At 40.3% G+C, this 19,484-nt stretch overlaps 1 protein-coding gene across 5 annotated transcripts in view; it reads right to left on the bottom strand.

The window, feature by feature from the left end:
- The window catches only part of UNC13B (unc-13 homolog B), a 208,803-nt gene extending 189,534 nt beyond the window's left edge, over positions 1 to 19,269 (bottom strand). For all 5 annotated transcript variants that reach the window (XM_068176605.1, XM_068176607.1, XM_068176606.1 and 2 more), the window contains exon 1: positions 19,145 to 19,269. In XM_068176605.1, the coding sequence (XP_068032706.1) occupies positions 19,145 to 19,166 (22 nt within the window). In that variant the 5' untranslated portion in view covers positions 19,167 to 19,269. The remainder of the gene's footprint in view (positions 1 to 19,144) is intronic.
- Positions 19,270 to 19,484: the final 215 nt, after the last annotated feature.

Raw genomic sequence — 19,484 nt, 5'->3', positions numbered from 1 at the left:
AAACCCACAGTTAATACACTGTGCTAATCCAGTTAGAAAATGAAAGATACATACAACTATTTTGCTTAACTATCCAGTCTGATCCCCTCAGTGAAGCAGGTAATTTCATACCTCCTGCAAATATTGCCACTTTTCAACTCAGCTTTTGCATAAAACTTTGTAAATGTGTACAGCACAGCTCAGCTTGCATCATAGCTTCATAACATTCCAATTCTTCCATCCCTACCAAAATTACTATATAATGTGAACAGAACAAATTAAAGAACTGCAGAGGAAACCCTTTCTGTCATTTGCACATATTCCCCACATTCTCACAGTATACCTGGAGGAGCAGATAAACTCTGCAAATCCTTTGGCAAGAGCTGTTCAGCTGTGGGGGTTATTTTATAATAAAAGTCTTCATCAGCAAAAGAAACCTTCTTTTAAAAGGTTCTACTTCTTTAAAAGGTATTTCATGCAACAGAAGAGGTGACAATTTACTTTCTATTCTGGTTTAATACACTAGGCAGTTAATGTAAGTAGACTTCTAAACACTTTCAATGACAAAATAGATTTAGACAGTTAAGAGACACATCTGGGTTTTGTTTACAGGTTAATCTGTTACCAGATCTGATTTGACATACTGACTTAACATCACACAACTTCCTGAACTGAAGGGTTTCGTACATATTCTTGTTTATTGCATACTTCAAGAACTCGCCTGCCTGAAATACTCCTTGAACTATTTCACCAACAGAAATTCACAGGCGAAGAAAACACTACTGAAATTAAAAAAAAAAAAATCCACCAAATAATGCAGCAGAAGATATGGGGATTGCAGTTGTGAACAGTTTTGGACAGAAAAATGAAACATATCTCAAACACAAACTGAATTTTACTAGGGAACTACAGAACAGGAAAAATGGAACTCAAACTATGTATGCAAAACAAGTTGCACTGTGACAGGGGACTAAATTCAAAAGGAAAACTAAAGAGGAAAACTAAACTGATTCCTTCCCTGATGAAGATATGAGAGTGCTCTCCCAAATTCTCACACCAGCATTTCTCAGGAAAGTAGTATCAGAATGCAAGGTCAGGCTGTTATTTGTTGATTTGAAAACAATATTTGAAGTAGAGCAACTAGGACACAGTTCACAGAGAGGAAGGGAGGGAGGACATTCACAAAGTAACAGGCCCCAAAACCCAGAAGTACCCTCATCTCTGAACTTTTAATTAAATATGTTGATTTTACTAAAAAGCTAGCACAGAACAGGATCTATAGTGCCAAAATATATACAATACACCATGACCATTCAGCACTGCGGAAGAAATCCAGCATTTTAGAACATGCAGATCATTTTATCCAAAAAAGCCTCAAGAGATTGTAACAATAAAATGCTTAAAACATTGATAACCTATTTGGTAAACCACAGCTCAAATCTTTATTACATTAAACATTAGCACTTAGTGGAACTTCTGCTTTGCAATAGAAGCTGCAAGAAGTTTACTTACAGCCGATCCCAGAAAAAGCTTCCTGAAAGGCAGTAGGAAGCATTCAATTGATCTCAGATAATGAGCAGCTGAAATAAGCTGGACATTATTGTTTTTTCTGTGCAGAAGGGGGAAAAAAAAAAGTGTATTCATGAACCATACAGCCAAGAAAGCCAAAATCAGATGCTGGAAGCAGTAAAAAAACTAGGAACATGCAGGTCTTGAACTTTTACCTCCTGAAACAGATCTGCACTACCAGTAAATCCAGAGTGTCAACAGCCCATTAACTATTTTCCAGTTTTTACATTAAATATACTTGGAACCAGAAAAAGTGCAGGAGCTTCTACATCCAGACAGCTTATGTAGTGAAATGCTGAGCAGGAGAGAGAACAGGTGGCAGTTGAGGAGTGGAATTCCCAACACCAGAATATTCTTCCAGAAATTCCCATCACTGCAGATGCTCTTCCAGGCTCTGAGTGTATCTAACTCCTTTTCTCCTGCTTGCATGGCCCCCCAGGTCAGCTGGCAGGCAGGTAGTCTCAGGACACTTCTCCAGCCAGCACAAAACAGACAAACCCCCTGAGTTCAAGTCATCTTTCAGGTGATTACAACAATGGTCAAGAATCATAAGCCATCTTCTCTCTGCTTTGGGACTTGCTGAAATGACAGCCTCCCAGTGCCCAGACAAAAATCTTTCCCCTACACAATGCATCTCATTATTGCCCTTAACGGCTGCGCACAAAATGTTTGCTCCAACTCTCCAGAGCCCCACAGCCAGTGCTGGAGTACAAGGTGCCTCCAGCCTGCACACTGCTCTGCAGAGAGCCCTTTAACTCATTACTCACTCACCTTTTCAACTTACCTAGCAACAATCACGATCTCAGTGCAAACTGACAAGTTAATTCTGGCAAGGCAAGAGTCGGTGTCCTCAGATGCTTATTCAGAATTGTGCTTTGCTCCTTCATAACCTTCCCACAGACACGTTAATATGTACCCAAAATTTCACTTTGCTCCTTGCTGTCACCTCAAAAGCCACTTGCCTGAGCCAAAGGCCCAAGCTCTGAGACATAGTGGATGAGTCAAACTACCTTCAGATGGTTTTCTTCACTGAGAAAAGACTCTGAAGTGTCAGTCCTATTTCTCCACAAAGAACCACAACCAAGTAACAAGAATATTTACAAGCAAGGTGCCACAGAGACCCTTTTTGCTGTCTCACAGATGTTCTGGTTACTGCGCCTCCCCCTACCAGCACCATGACAATGCCAGTCAGATTTGTAATTCATTGCCCCCAAAACATAATTTGCTTCAGTAAGTCTGACAGTCTCACTGCTCAAATTAAATGCTAGAGGCTCCCAAAAACCACCTTGACATCAATGACATCTTGCACTTGGATCTCAAACCAGATGTCTTCTGCCCTGCAGATCAAGAGGCTCCTTCTACACCTTCAGCAGGAGTTTGTACCAAGAGAAACAATGCCATGAGAGTGAGGGCTGCAGAACAAGACCATTAGCTTGTATCTCATCCATACAAACACCTAGACAATTCCCAGAAAAAAGCATGACATGATGATACACCAGTACCTACTCGACAAATTAATATGCCCCTATACTTAGGACCCAGAGGTGACATTTTTGAAAGTAGTTTCATACAGCTTGTTCTACCACCAAACCTCCTCCATCACCAACATAATCAATGCTTGAAGGTGCCTGCAATTACAGATGAATTTCACTTTGTTATTTCTTCAAAAGCAAGGGGAATACATGCTTCAGACACCTTATTTCACAGTTTAGCCTTTTTGCTATACATATTTGTTGTCACTTGACAGCAGTATCGTGTGTTTTAAAGTAGACAACACAAGCAAACCTGTATCTCCCTGTGTCAAGACGAAAGGGACTATTAAAGGTGCAAGATGCTTTGCTATCTGTTTGACACAGCAAACAGAGTCTGGCTTTTTTAAAACTGAAGAGCTTCTTCCCCAACCACAATACATAAAAGAAAATCCTTCAAATTTTGTGGGGCTCTAAGCAGAGAGCTAAGTACCTTATTACTACCACCAGCAGTCCTCAAGGGCAAATACATACACGTTAGCTGACTGAGTAATCCCTCCTGGTTTTGGCCTGACCTAGCACAGGCAGGTGAGCATCACCTCCAACTGATTGGTCTAGATCAGTTATACTTTTCTAGAGAAGTGGGAAAACAAACACAGACTGAAGTTTTGTTATCATGTGCTTACAAGACTCTGCTTTTTGTCCAAAGTTTACTCTTCAAGGGGTTGGGGAAGCAGAGCGTGGTGATTGAGAAATGGATTTGATACTATTTGTGTAACAGAACACCTTGCAAACAAAAAGGAAACTGAGGACTTAGCCAACTTCCCTGATTCCAGAGCTTAATCCACCTATATACATTTACCCTGCAAACATTTAAATCAGTTGCTAAAAAGCACAGCTAGGAGAAATCCTTGCAACATCTATTTCTTCCTTTTTGAGCTGACCAACACAGACACATTTCTGAAGATCCACTGAAGTTTCTGCTCAGCAGCTGCTTTGAACTGAGCAGTGAGGACAGGAACAAAATCTCTTATTCAAATCACAGAGATTAAAAAAGGTTAATCCTCCTGACGCTGGCAACACAGACAGCTCTGTCAGGCGACCTGGTTCCCCAACCAAGAGGTGAACTAAGCAGTAATCCAAGCTGCCACACCTCTCCAATATTCTCCTGCAGCCTTAATTTTATTAGTCAAAAAACAGACTGGGTGCAGTGTAATAGAGTGAGTTACTGTGTGTCTGACTCTCCCAGAAGATGCATTCTGTTAGATTGTCCTTTGGTACTTTGCCTTAAAGGGTTCTCTACAGGTTACAGATTTCTCCTGAACTTTTAACTGTTTTATGATCAGAAAAGACAGCATCCTTCTCCTGAATATGTGCTTTATCATGGAGAAAAAATAAACATCAACCAAATCTTACTGAATTTTTAAATGTATAAGATATGTACTACTGGACTGAGTAGTAAAGGAGGCTTCCAATTTTCAGTGGCATAATATGCCCTTCTTTCAAATTCTGCAAGGTTCAGAAATACATTATTTTAAGTTAGTGGCAGAAATATATTATTTTAAGTTACTGGAAATGCCTTAATTGATTAAGAGAACAAAACCCACACTACTAAATTTTACACAAAACAGACAGCAACTCACATATGCCTCCTGCTGCCAAAGACTAAGGAAATATGCATAATGAAAGCCATATCCTTGCAGTAGAAGGCAGGAAAAGAGATAGACTGATAATGTATCAAGTCTGCTAGGAGCCAGACTGAGCTGGTAAACTGACTTTGATGACAAAGCAGTAGCTCAACTAGTTTACAATAAAAGCATCTGTGGGGGGATAAAAACCAAAGAGCAAATATAAAAATTATTTTAAAACTCCAAACATAACAAAAAACCCTTAGTAGTTATTCAGAAAACAGATGAATGGAGAAATTGGTTTCTTCAGGTTTGAGGGGGGTGGGTAGGTAGATGTATTTATTTTGAAAAAAGATACACCTGTCTGCAGAATCATTTCTTCCAAGACACAGAGCACATGCAGCTTCTGCTCAGACATTGTACACAGAGGTAAAGGCCACTAAAATTACTAGAATCCTGCCAGAATTAAGTCAAATCACAGAGCTGGTCACAGCCAAGGTAACAGCTGCTAGAAGACACAAGTACTGTGGTACCAAAGAGGAAAGAGCAAAAACGACAGAACAAAACCACTTGTGTGCTTGTCCTTTGGTGTGTGCTTTTCTCCTGTCAACAAAAGTCACCTGAACAGTCTCCCCAGTGACTCAGGTTTCTACACTCCCTGTTCAGACTTAGTGTAAACAAGATGCACCCTGGAAAAAGAGTTGCTGACTAACCACACCAGTAGTGATTGCCACCTAATCACAACCTTGGTCTATTTTCTGGTAGTTTCGATTTAAGTTACAGGATTGCAAGCACTCAGCCAACTGGAACACAGCTACTTGTGAAGCAGGACTGAGCACAAGCTTGTCCTGAAAGGCACTTAAATAAAAAAATGGTACTAACAAATATCACTGTTCAATTTCAGTGGTATAGCATATTCACCAAAAGAGAAACTCAAAAATAAAGCAACAGCACATTTGTGGTGGATTCAGTAAATTCTTATATAAATATATTTTAAGCACAAACATGCCACCATGCTATAGTAAATTATAAGTTTCCAGGAAAAACAGCACCTGTGTTTTCTACACCAAATAATGAAGGAAGATTGGTCTAGCATGAAAAATATTTTTAAGTAAAATATTAATAAAATCTTATTATTATATTACTTAATATTTACCTGTTTGGCTGCACAAACCAGAGAAAATATTAGTATCTAGGAGACAGAAATAAGTTTGACTGCGACAATTAAGAAAGAGTAAAAGAACTTGTTATGAGTTATGGTGTAACTGAATGAGATTCCAGGCAGGAACAGGAGACTTAATAAAAAAAACAGTATTGGCAAACCATACCTCTGGCATTCTGATTTTAATCTTCACATTCACAAACTGCTTAGACAATACTGGTTCCTGGAGGACACTCACGAATTGCAGAAACAGAATGGTCAGAGAGATTGCCATCTAAAAGAGCTGCACCTCACAAACACATTAGCACTCACCTGCCAATACTTTCAAAATACTGCTTCAAAACAGCAGGTATACAAAGAACTGAATCATAAGAAGGTCTTACTAATGATAAGGAGTGTTGTCAAAGAGTCTTCTACTGAAAGCCATGCTGCTTGCTTGCATTTGGACCTCCATAAACAATAAGGTAAAAATACACCAGATATAAGAGTCAAAACCATTAAACAAAATAAACAGCCTTAGGTAAAAATCAAGTATGAGCAAGTTCCTTCACATGTACGTTCTCCTTACTATTAAGGTTTATAAATAAGGAAGATGCTACATCAAAATTGTAATTAATATACAGTTTGTCTATAGCAATTATTTGTCAGAACAGTAACTCACATCACAAGTTAGTGCAGTAAGGATCACAAGACTAGAAGGGTCCAACACTAATGCTGCTTCTCCCAACACCTGGACCACTTACACCATTCAAAATCATTCCTACTTTCCACCCAACACGTTAATTAATGGCATGTGTATACCTTCTGTATCTTATGTCAACACTACTCCCCCTCTCCATGTTTTTCCTCACTCCATGTTTAATTTCCTGATGTTTTTAATGGACACAAGTCACAGAGCCCATCAGCTTCTGTGTACAAGCATGGTGCAGAGACACACGGACTCCCCAACATCTCTCCTTGCAGTAAGTTTCACATTTCTCAGCAATGCTTGTCATTTGCCTCTAAGTGTGTAATTTTTTACAGAACATCAACTCATTTTCATTCTCACTGTCCTCAGGGGTCACTGAGTTGTTCCTGCATTATATTCATTTGCTTCAAAATTTGCTATGTAATTAGGACTTTGCTTAAGAATGGCTTTGACACACATATTTGTATTCTTTCTAGCCATGACACAAGTGGAAGACATCTATCTGCTACTCCCACTAGTCTTAGCAACATTACTAGCTTCTGCTACAGCCAGCTCCTTATACCCTTTACACATCTTTTGTGAATTCAAATTTTCTTTAAAAAGAAGTCTGCTATAGGATTTGTGAGATAAAGCAGAAGTACAAATTGATGCATACTTTCATCTAGAAACAAGAAGCTAGCTCAGAACAATCTTCCTCTTGCAAACCCGTGTCACATTTCATACAATACCCTTCCACATTGCTTCCACCTGTCTAAAAAAATTGCTATTATTCTCTCCTAAAGCTTTACTTTAAACTTTCCATGTTGTCACAGTCCCATCTGCTTTTGAAGTCAAGATCCATATCCACCCACATTTATCACTCATCTCATCTCCTTTATCTTCCCACCTATCCACAGAAACCACATCTATTCCTCTCCAGTAGGGCGATGCCACAGCTTGTTTGCAGCCACAGTTAAACTTCTGCTGGCAGAGTTCAGATATGAAGGGTTCCATGTTTCAGCACTCTGGGATACAGACTACCGGACTCAAAGGCAGGATATTAAATTTTTTTCTCCCACTCTTGTGCATCATTTTCAGTTTCATAAGAAACAATTCCTATAGTCCAGGGATCATACCCAGCCCATTTTTACACAACTCCCTGTCCCCATGCAGAGAAGTCTGATTCCCCCCCCCTGTGCAAGATGACTGTTTCCCCTTTTCCTGTGACCAAAGCACCTTCTGTTACCTGTTTTATTACCACTTGCAAGATGCCACTTTGTCTGCTGAGGTGGAAGCCCCTGCCTTAGCCTTGGACTTTCTGATCCTCAACAAACACCTTCCTCTACAAACTGTTTTTTGCCCACACCTCTCAGAGGTTCTCTGTTTGCTCAGCATATCCTGACGTAATGAACAGGTGAATCATCAGCTCTGGGGTAATTTCCTAGGTGGAGCCTTATCTGTTATTTGAGATCCTAATATTTACCCCTGTAGCTTCCCTGAATTTCCTGCCCTCCTCTGTATCCAGCCTCCACATTTCACCAAAAAGCTTCTTCAGCTTCCCTGGAGGCTTGACAATTACTACCCTACATGTTCATCTGTTTACCTTAATTTAGCTTCAGTTGTGATCATTCAAACTAAGTTCATTCCCATGTCCAACTTCCCTGAAGCATCTTCCATGCCTCTCAAAGTCACAACTACAGTTCACTCCATCAGTTTTATGGCTTTTGTCACTGCCAGATAACACAGCTCCCTGTACCCCATGAACAACCAATAGGATATATTCTCTGGTGTAGGGAGTCAGTCTTTCACAGTGAGAACACCCAGAAATACTTTGTTCTAGCCATATTATGAGATTTTTACCCACATTTAAATTCTGGACTCCATGCAGTAGATCTCTTGTGCTATCACAGCAAAATCTCTTATCAGCTCTTCCCAAAGCAATTTCAGCCCAGCTGGTTCTCTTTTATCCACACTAATGCTGCTTTACAATTTTGCATCACCAAACCACAGTGGAATTTTCCCAGTCACCTCTATTCCTGTCTTTCTAGAGTAGGAAACCCCTTCCAACACCACTGTTTCCCTCATAACCCCCACTTCTTGTGACTCCTGCTAACCTTTTGGGGACTAGTTCTGAGTCCTAAACCAACAGCCTCTTTCCCACCCTTTAGCCACAAGCTTCCCATTTGCTTTATAACACAAATGTGTTTGCACCCTCTAGGAAAACTAACTCAACACCATTAATTCAAATGTTTTACATTGTTTACTTCATAAAACTGTAGCACTTGTCATGGATCAGGTAACCCCAATTTCATGTCCAGCACCAGCTCTTCCCTGACATTCTATGAAGAAGAAGAAATACACAATGCAGGCCCTCAGGAAGCATGCACAGGCTTAACTCATATATATTCAAATTTCGGTCACATGCTACTCTCCTCTAATACAGCCTGAACACGTTTCTACATCTTTGACTAAAGTGTCAGGTTTATGCAGAACAGTAACCTCAAACTCAAGTTCACAACAGAAGTAAAAGGTCTGTTGGTCAAGCTCTGGTAAACCGCAATCCTCCCAACCTAGGAAAATTGTAACAATATACTGATTTAACACTGAGATCTACTAGGTCATGGCATGTCTTGACCTTTTTAACTGTGGAAAAATATGTAAACACTTGTCATTACAATCGGATTGCTCATAATATAACATCCACTTGCCTCTACTCAAGTAACAGATATTACCAAACTCCATTTTTCCAAATCCTAAAGTATTGGAAGGGCAAGTAAAATTTTCATAATAACTTCTCCAACCTAAGGAAAGGCACACCAGATTCTGCTGTTCTGATGCTGAAGCTAGTAAATCACTTCAGCATAAAAAGCAGAAGTTTGTCACATATGGTAATCAACATAAAGCTACCAAGAACCACAGAAAATCCTTCATCAATTTTAGTTCAGAATCTGATCATTTTCTGTTTGTTTCTAGGTTGTTACAGTTAAAAAATACTATGTATTACAGAAGGTCAGACTAGATGATTACAACAAGCCATTCTGGCCTTATAACCATGGAGTTTCGAAGCAGTTAATCTCCTCAAAAAATCTCCTACTAAAATGGAGCATACACAGACTCCACTTACTTAATTTAATAGGTCAAAATCTAATAAAATTCTGCACATGCAGCAAGTTATACCAGGTGGGAAAGGCTGAGATAAAATTACTGTTTCATGTCCATTTTTCCCTTCCTACCAATCCATATCCATGTTGCATGCCAAATTCAAGTCACACACTACAAGTTTAGGTTCAGATCAAGAGCTCAAGACTGGGGGATGTCTGAACCACAAAATATTGAGAATTTCATTTAAAGCCATGACTTTATTAATCTATGAAATGGCATTATGATTTTGGTAAGGTTAGAAATTCCAAATCCAAAAACAAAGGCAATCTCGGCTTCCTAATAATTTATGACCTATCTGACTCTCAAAGACAAGCCACATGCATGAAAAGGCCAAACAATCTCCTGAAGAACACTACCTGCTTGCCTTTAAAGAAATCTTACAATGAAGAATAACACTTTACAATATGAAATTTGGAAAGGGAACAAAAGGGGAACAACAATTTTCTACAATGTGTGTAATAGTTTACTCAGCAGTCAAATTCCTTCCTCACACAAAGCTGACAAACTACCTCGGTACCATGTGTCTGGTACTCCTGGCCCTATAGGAAAAAATAATTACCGAAGATTTCCACAACAAGGGTTTGCAGCTCTTCAGTGTGTAATTGCAGCTATAACACTCCACAAGGACTTTGCTTGCAAAGGACTGAGGTTGTTGGAACAGAAGAGTATGTGATAACTACAAGCAAATAACCACAGGTACTGAAAATCTGAAGTCCCTGAACATTTTCTGAAAACCTTTTCTGAAGTTTGTACAAGTCTTTAGGAAAGGAAAATGTCTCTAATAAGCTTCTGTCTAGAAATTCAGTATTGACATATTCATCAGCTTTATGTTGATTATCATACGTGATGAATTTCTGCTTTTCATGATGAAGTGGTTTACTAAGTTTAGAACCAGAACAGCAAAAGTTGGTGTGCCTTTCCTTAGATTGGAGATGCTATTACTAAAGATGTACTCCTGGCCCCTCCAGTACTTAAGTATTGAGAAAAACAGAGTTTGGTAATGACACTGGATAAAAGCCTTAAGTATCTTTCAGAACAGGTTCCAGGTGATGCAGTTCCCTTTGCCTTAACCAAGCACACCTGAATCCCTGGCACATGGATTGCAGCATTGTGCTGCCACAACAGCTCAGAAAAGTGAACATTTTCATCTGCCACCAAATCTAGCTCCAGATCCAAGATCCTTTCAGCAGATGCCAACAAAGACAATAGCAGGTTGGTTATATGATGCAGATTTTGCCTGAACAGAGCAGCAAACCAAAAGTGATGGGACAAAGCATGTTGGTTTTTTTTAATCATGTTTTTTAAGCTGAGTATTACTACATTGGCCTGAGCAAAGAAAATAGAAGTGTGCAAAGACTCAGAAGCATAATTCTGCAGTTATTTCATACCTAATAATTAGGTCTCTGTGGTGGAAATGTTGGAGTCTGTTTAGCAGAGCATTTAGGTTGTAAAGATTTAAGAGAGTTAAGTCACAAGAGCTTTAAGTAATAAGGTTAAAACCAGTATTCCTTAAAGGGACACGGTCAAGGCTTGAAGCCAAATTTCTTTTCAAACTCGCCAGCAGTTTTAGGCTAGAGATTATCCTGAACAAGACACCTCCTCTTATCCTTCATCAGACAAGACATCCCAGTCCCAATCACTTTCCATTTATACAATATGTTCAACTGCAAGGAAGAGCATCAAGAAACTGAGATCAACACAAAGTTGTTGAAATACCATATCTTCTTTATGTTTTTTAATGCTTCGACTCCCCAGACACAGAAAATCCAAAATGGAAAAAAAATCAGGATTTTTAATTCCTTTCACATAGTTCCTTCCCCATGCATCCTGCCCAACAATTTTAAGATTTTTATAAATTTAAGTGTGGCCAGCAAAAGTAAATTCTGCAAACAAAGCAGGCAACATTTACTCATATCTGACACTGCCCAAATTTAATTTTCTCTCAGCACAGGGCTTCCATGAACGGAACCTCTCTCAGCATATGCTTCCAAGCTGAATGCACGGACCCACCGCCCACACAGTTCTGTCCAAATCCCACCCCAACTCATCTGACAAAAGGATGAACATGCACTCGAGAGCAGTATGCCAGAGGGAACATAAATTAAGTCACAACTATTAGCTGGCAGCATTCCCTTTCACTTTCAGGATGCCCACATGTAGCTATCAGAGAGGCAGCATTCCTGCCAGTACTGTGCTCCAACTCCTCGCCACTTTCCACAACAGCAGGACATGAATCCAAGCCATAATATGGTGCTTAGTAAATTCAACCAGCATCAGTCAAAAAAATTCCTCAGCTGAGGACTTATCATCTAACTTGATCCTCTAGCCACTGCTGGTCTATTGCACCCCATGCTACACAAGGAGGGTAAGGCTGCTAAGATCTGTACTCAACATTTTGTTATTTTTAAGTGTAATTATTCAAAGTTCAAAATGGGGAAAATAACTTAAAAGGCTTTCTGTGTTGAAAGCCTGGTGAAGGAGTTAGATGTCTCTAATGTGTTAGAGATGTGTTAAGTGTTTATTATGCACCAAGTAAATAACGTTTGCATCTTTTCATGAAATTATCAACCACAGATTTCTCAGGTATTTTTTTAATCTGGATTAGATTTGAAGCTTTCTTCCCAGCTGAAAGAGACGCATAGATGCACATAATGTATTTCATAATGTATTTAGCTGAAATCTGCTCATCACAGAAGACAGAAGTATTCATATAAAGACAGTTAAACAGAGAAATGCTGAAGAGCTCATATGCCTGCCAGTACTACTTCAGTTCTTTCAAAACTTGCAAATAGCATTCCAACTCAACAACTGTCAGGCAGAACAACTGTTTTGGATCACCACTCCCATTTTCTTCTACAAAACAATTATTTAATAGTTACCTGCAGTAGCTGAGATCAAATCAAATAAAACATGGGCTGTCCAAAAACAATCCCTAGCAATACACAAGGGACATTTCAGAGGGAGTTAATTTCATAAAGCTGAGAGTAATTACTACCAATTGACTGAGAAGAATAAATACAAACCAAAACTGTCATAATCAGATTCAGGAATCATTTATTAGGTGTTTTCCAGGGGACCAAGAAGCCACTACTGCTCAAGCAAGGAGGACAGCTGAATTCCACTCCACCTCAAAGAGCTATAAATCCATGGTAAAATACAAGAAATAAACTGTATTGACACAGGTTGTGTAGCCCAAGATATAGAAAGTTAAATGCAGGGAAAAGCAAGAGACTTAACAAAAAATCTGAATAGAGACAAAACACCAACAAGGGTATTGCCCTCCCAACTCATCTGCTGATTTAACTGCTGATGGTTGAAAAAGCATTAAGCATCCCATAAACATTTGCCCCATGCTCAGGAAGAAGCAAGCATCTGTGAGATCAGCTACTTTCCAGCCCATGGCAAGTGAAGATAATGTTAAATATTTGATGCACAAGTAATAAAAATCAGAAGGTCTAAAAAACTGCAACTTGCATGTAATTGAAGTAGTCTGTATCCCAGTGGCCTTTGTTATAAATGCATCCAGAGAGATGAGAAAAGAAACTCCAAGAGGAGCAGAGTATGACACACAAGGTGACACTCAGAGCACACCTATAGAAGGTCAGGTACCTACAGATCACTGAGCACTCCAGTCAAATGTCTGAAATGTCCAAGAAGTTAAAGTTCTTGAAAAAAAAAAAAGCCTACTGTTCAGCACTGGCTTGGAAAGACTGATCCAAACTGTACTCACATGGAATTTTCTGACACACAACTCACTTAGGGTAGACCAGTGTCTTAGTAAAGTGTAAGATGACATAGTATGGTGCGTGTCCAGTGAAACAGTAACAGACAGCCACTTGAGAGGATGGCAGTGATCAGTGGTGTTTCCCATTCCAAAGCCTGCCATATTTCACTCCTTCTCAACTGGGCATTTGCCACTTACACAAAACCAAGCAGGACACAAAAGCCAGTCAAAGGCAAATAATAAAAGCAGAATTATGCACAGCAGCCTAGTCAGGTATAAGGAAGGCCTAAGAGAAAAGAATCCATCTGAAATTTTTCTAAATGCAAAGAGATCTGATCCAAACACCCAGGATATACCTATGGAATAGGAATCTGTATCACAGAAAGCATCTGCCTAATTTTACAAGTGACAGTTTACAAGCACAACAATACTTCAGCAAAGCTCTTGGTAAACATGGCTAAAGTAGGCACAGATAAGCACACACCAACAATACAAGTAAAGCAGATTTTGTTTTCTTGTGTTGATGAGATTAACACAACAATATTAAATGTAATTTCACTACTAAACGAACTTTTGAAGTACCGTCAGAAAGTAAAGGCAGCAAAGAAAGGCAAATCCAAGTGCTAAAGAGAAACCTTTTAAACTCCTGACTCCAGAAATCGTTCTTTGCATGAACAGCAAGCTGCTTACATACAGTTCCACACCAAGAAAATGCCAGGTGTTAACCAGTAAGCTCTAACATAAGAAAGAGGCAGAGTTAGTGAAGACTCTACACACTTTCACAGCAGCTCCAAATCTGTTTTCAAGACCACATAGGGAATTATCAGAATGAAAAGCAACAAAGAGTTATTAGACACATCCCTCTAGTTCAAGATCTCTTGAAAGAGCAGCAAGAGCAGCATTTATGGAGTGATTAAAGTATTTTTCAAAACACTCAATAAAATTTGACCACAAGGCACAAAAAAATATGCAGGAAGAAATTTCAAAGGAAATTTATAGGAAGATGATTTGCCATCAGACATATGCACTTCACATGCATTCAAGTCAAGTACTTGAAATAAGGTCCTGGATTAAAAAAGCAGTTTAATTTGCTTGGACTTTCAATGCTGCTGTGTAAGTGGAAACTAGATCTTGGATTGTTAAGAGTATAAAATTAGGTTCTTTCAGCATTTAGATTAAATGCAGCACTTTATTGCATATTAAAAGACTATCTAATAACAACTTTAACAAGTTAGGCCTGGCAGATCCCAGACTGAAGGAGTCAGCTCCAAGTACACCATGAGGGTAAGAAGGAAGCAGACACTATTCAAATTCAAGAAGCATCTCTGTACCTTTCCTTCATCCAACTGAGAAATACAGGGAGGTTTCACGTAGTTCATAGTCCCCTAAATACCTAAAAAGTAGGTTCCACACTGTTTGTTGAAACTTGCAGTAACAGTGCCCAAAGTTGAAAGGGTGAGGATTTTAAACAGGAAATCAAATGATCACCTGTGCATCAAAAGCCAGAGATAGGTTTGCAGGTTTTCCTGAACAACAGAAAAAAGCTAGAAATCTTAAAAAGTTCTCTCCAGTTACAGCTTTATAAACCTAAAACTTAACTCTCAACACAAAAAAGCTCTTTTAGTAGAGAACACTTCTATCTTAGCCTTATTACCCAAATTTCTAATGCACTTTATTTTGCTCCAACACTACCTACACTGGTTAAGTTCCTGACTAAGGACAACTAGAGAAATGGAGTTCATAATAGTCACATAGCAAATTATAAATTAATCACTATGTTATTTTAACATCCTAGTGTTATAACCTTGCTTTTCTGCCACTACTTTTAATGTTCAATTCTCTTCATCATTTTGACCTACAAAAAGATGGATTGGGGTTTCTTTTTAATTCTACAACTATTTCAGAACAGTCACAACAGAAAGCTGAAGACACTGCATTCAGTCTTTCAAGGAACACTGAGGTAAGTTGAGGCCATTACATCAAGGTGCGGAAAAATCCTTTAAAGAGAATCTCCTGACACTTGGCCACTTATAGGTATAGGTATTTCTAAGTACACCACAAGATTGAACATGTTTTCATTTCTTTTATCATTAACATCCATTTCCATTTTCCTTCTTTGCTTCTTTCACTTGGATGTCAACACAGTTCAATTCAGTACTGGAACTCAAATTTTGCTGGCAATACAGGGATGGACAGTTACGTTCTCAGAGTGGTATTCCAACACTCTAGCTGTTTTGACAAAAAAATGTCACAAGTTCTTCTAATTCTTCAGTGCAGCCACAAGATAAACATTAGGCGAACAAGAAAATATCATTCCTAACATCCAGACAATGTCATTTCACACAGCAGTCAACTTGAAATTCTAGAGTGCAAGAGTTCACACAAGTCATTCTCCCATGTAACTCTGGCAGCCAAATCTCACACAGATACTGTGGATCAGGCCCCAAGATAAAGGCACATTACACAAAAGCACTATGACCTCATGGGACTAAGTCAGGTATTGTGCACAGGGATGAGCGAAGAAGCCCACTGCCAACATCCTTGGCATTATAATTATCAGGTGGACCAGGCAGGTCAAACACTTTGGAATACAGTGACAGTGAAGACACAGCTTAAGCTGCTATGAACCAGAAAGGAGAAAAACTATAAGAGAACCATCAGTCTTGAGACAGTAAGGGCTGGGGACAAAGAAGGATGTAATAGAAGTGAGCAAGTGAAAGGGCGTGAACTATGTGTCAGGACAATGACAAACAGAGCCAGTGACCGAGTGATCCAGCCTCAGCAGGGTCCACTTTGCTATGACCCCTGCAAGCTGTGCTGAGACAGCAATTATTCCCATCACCAAGTCAGGAGACAGGAAAGATCAGGAAAAGAAATTTTATCTAGTTGAGATGTGGGTTAAAATCAACAGTTAAAAGAGAAAGCCAAGAAAGTTAACAATGTAAGACTGATGTGAAAAACTAGACTGCTTCCCTGGGATTAGTTTTATTTAATATGTACTATTTTCACAAATACAACACTAAATGCAAACTAATAAAGCAAACTATGCCAAGAGAAGATTATCAGACATAATCCAGACACAGCTGCTCAGAACAGGCGTGTATGCAACCTCTCTTGCACTTAAGCAGTGGAATCAAAACACAAAGAAGTCTCCTAAAAGCCTCAATCATGTAATATTCAGGATTTCTTTTCTCCTTCACTTCACTTCCACTCACTGCATATATTCCTGCTTCAAAAGAATCTCTTAATTTGCTCCTACAACAGCCCCCATTGCCACTGGGTTATTTCACACATCCCCTGAACTGTTGCAGACAAGCCCAGACTCATAATTCCTCTGAGCTTACATTTTCTGTCAGGTGTTTCCTATTTCTATGGCAGACACAGCTCAATGATTCTGGAAAAACAAAGCAAACAAAATACACCAAAGAAACAAACAAAAAAATACCATATAACAAAACAATGACAAATAAAACAAACAACAAATCAAAACAAATAAACAAAGGGGAAAAAGGAAAAAAAAACCACACTAAAAAAATTATTTGTTCTCCAGGACAGTGAAAGAAATGTAGCACTTGACATCAAGAAGACATATATGCTAGCTGGTCTTTCACGAACAAAGGCAGCACCCAGACATGTTTGGTCACAAACACTGAGCACTGTTTTAGATCAGTGATTCATTAAAATACTATTAATGCACATAATTCAAGGGGGGTGGAAAATAAATCTATAAATTAAAACACTATCCTTCTGGCTGGCATGCTTCTTGTGATGCTGACACATGGCTTTTTCCACGTTTTCCTTTATATGTAAAACTGCAATCCAGATGCTATTAACAGTGTCCCAATCACCTACATTTATTCCATGGTGCTTTTTGTTGTCTTTGTTATTCTCAGCTCTACACCATCCAACCCCACACGACTATGTAGTCTTACATGTGTACCATTTTGAATAGGAAAAAAAAAGCTTTTCCAACTTTCTTACTAAGAGCTCACTGATGTCTCAACAAGATTAGTTAATTTCACTGGAAAGGTAAAATAATCAAGAGAAGTGCCATTTTGTTGGGCTTTTTTAAAAAAGTAACAATTAATAAAGCCTCCTCCTTGCCCCGTTTGTTTTATCTCAGCCCCTGGTATCTGTTTTGTTTTTCATACTGCTCTACCTCAACATACTTCTCTATCAGGTTAGATGGTTGCTCTTACGAGATCTCATCAGCTCGTCCTTTCAGTCCTGCCTACTTCAGAAAACATATTTCTTGACGTTTAGTAAATTGACTAATCTAATTGCAATCTTATAATAAAGTTGTTCAGTATCATCTCTTTAAATGAATGCTGGTCTTCTGTCTTTGCACAGCAGATGGAAATGGAAGATAAAATTTTCACAGTAAATCTTCACACAAAGTCACCAGCCACCTCAAATTTCTTCTTTAGCTCTTCACACAAACAAATAATAAATGAAACACAAGAGCACACCATTACAGGCTCCTGAAATTCTTTTGTCCTAAAAACTCTACAGATCAAGAACAAATATCTTGAAAAGAGAAGACACTTTCAGTAGCTCAATCATTCAGTTCATGTTCTTTCACTATTCCTCACGAACAGTGTGTAAATACGTTCTTAAGACAATCAGCTTCAAGTGGTATCAAACCCACTTTACTTTAAAGGACACTCTGAAAGCATTTTGAGGATGAACCACCAAAAATAATAAAAAAAGCACCTCTGATACACATAAGCATCCTTCGGCTTATAACACTCAGCTTTAATTAAGAGATTTTGGCAAAACCTTCAAAATTAGCTAGACAAGTCTGCACAGTTTCCACAGAAGTGTACGAAAAGCATATTTAAGATAAACTTTTTACTTGCGCACCTCTCCTGAGCCCTTAAACACATGTGTTTAATAAAAGGGCTGAAAACTTAATTCAGAAACACTCCCCAAAATCAGCACACTCCCCAGAAGAACACATCTCAAGATGCTCTATTGGGCATCTTACACCATCACCGACACAGGGCTTTTGACTCAAAAGAGTGACGAACAGCTGGATAAAAGGAGCTGTTATCAATAAACCTGTGTGTGTGACAGAAGAGCTGAACTGCCAGCAGCGCCAGTTTTTTTATCATTCCTGGCAAAGGAGCTGAGAACATTAAAACTACACTTTTAAGCCGCAGGGCACGGCTGCGCTCGGGGACGCCCTGTGACCGCCGCGTTCAGTGCAGGGAGACACGTCCCAGTAGCGTGAGCCCTGGCAGATGGTTTCCCCCACGGATTTCGTTATCATTATTTTTTTAGCACAAGGCAGCAAGAAATGGGAAACCGGAGACAGCACTATAATCCACGGCGCAGAGAAAGTGCCGGCTTCTCGCAACCTGTTCAGCAAGGGGACGAGGCTCGACAACAGGATGAGGGGGTAATTAGGGATGTATGTGAAATAACAATGCACGCTCTAAGGCGAGTATACGGAGTGACAGCAGCCTGCTTCTGCCCGCGCCGTTCACTGGGCGATTCAACTCGTGTCCGAGCCAACTCCCAAAGTCAAACACGGCTCCTCCCGGGGCTCCGGACCTCCCCGGCCGGGACCGCCGCTCCCGGAGCCGCACCTGCTCCCTCGCCATGCGGCACCTCCGGCCCAGGAGTGCAGGTGGCGGCCCGGGCCGCGGCCGCCCGCGGCTCAGGAGGGAGGCACCGGCACGCCCGTCCCCGCTCCAGGGAGGCTGAAACCCACTTCACCCAGGACAAAGCCAAACCCTGCCCAGGCGTGTCCCCCCGCTCCGCCGCCGCCGCCCCGCTCACCTCGCACGCAGAGCAGCGACATGGCGGCCCCGGCAGCCGCCCCCGGCTCTCCTCATGCCGCCCCGCGGACACCGGGCGGCGGCGGCGCCTCAGCCGGGGCGGGGCCGTCCCGCCGGGGCAGGGCCGAGTGACGACGGACGCGTCAGGGGGAGCCCGCGGCCGGCCGGGCTCCGCTCGGGCGCTGGGCTGTGCTGCTTAGCCTCTCTTCTCTTGAGGCTTTTGTTTCACTCCCGAAAGGTGAGGGAACTCGATGGAGGAGGAACGCCCTGGATGTGTCTTCGCTGGAGTGCTCTGACAGGTTCTGGTGTGCTAGCGTTGGAATTATGGAATGTGTTGAGAG

The sequence above is a fragment of the Anomalospiza imberbis genome, chromosome Z (assembly GCF_031753505.1).
Source record: "Anomalospiza imberbis isolate Cuckoo-Finch-1a 21T00152 chromosome Z, ASM3175350v1, whole genome shotgun sequence".
NCBI classification, from domain to species: Eukaryota; Metazoa; Chordata; class Aves; order Passeriformes; family Viduidae; genus Anomalospiza; species Anomalospiza imberbis.
This window is presented reverse-complemented; position numbering and strand designations above follow the sequence as displayed.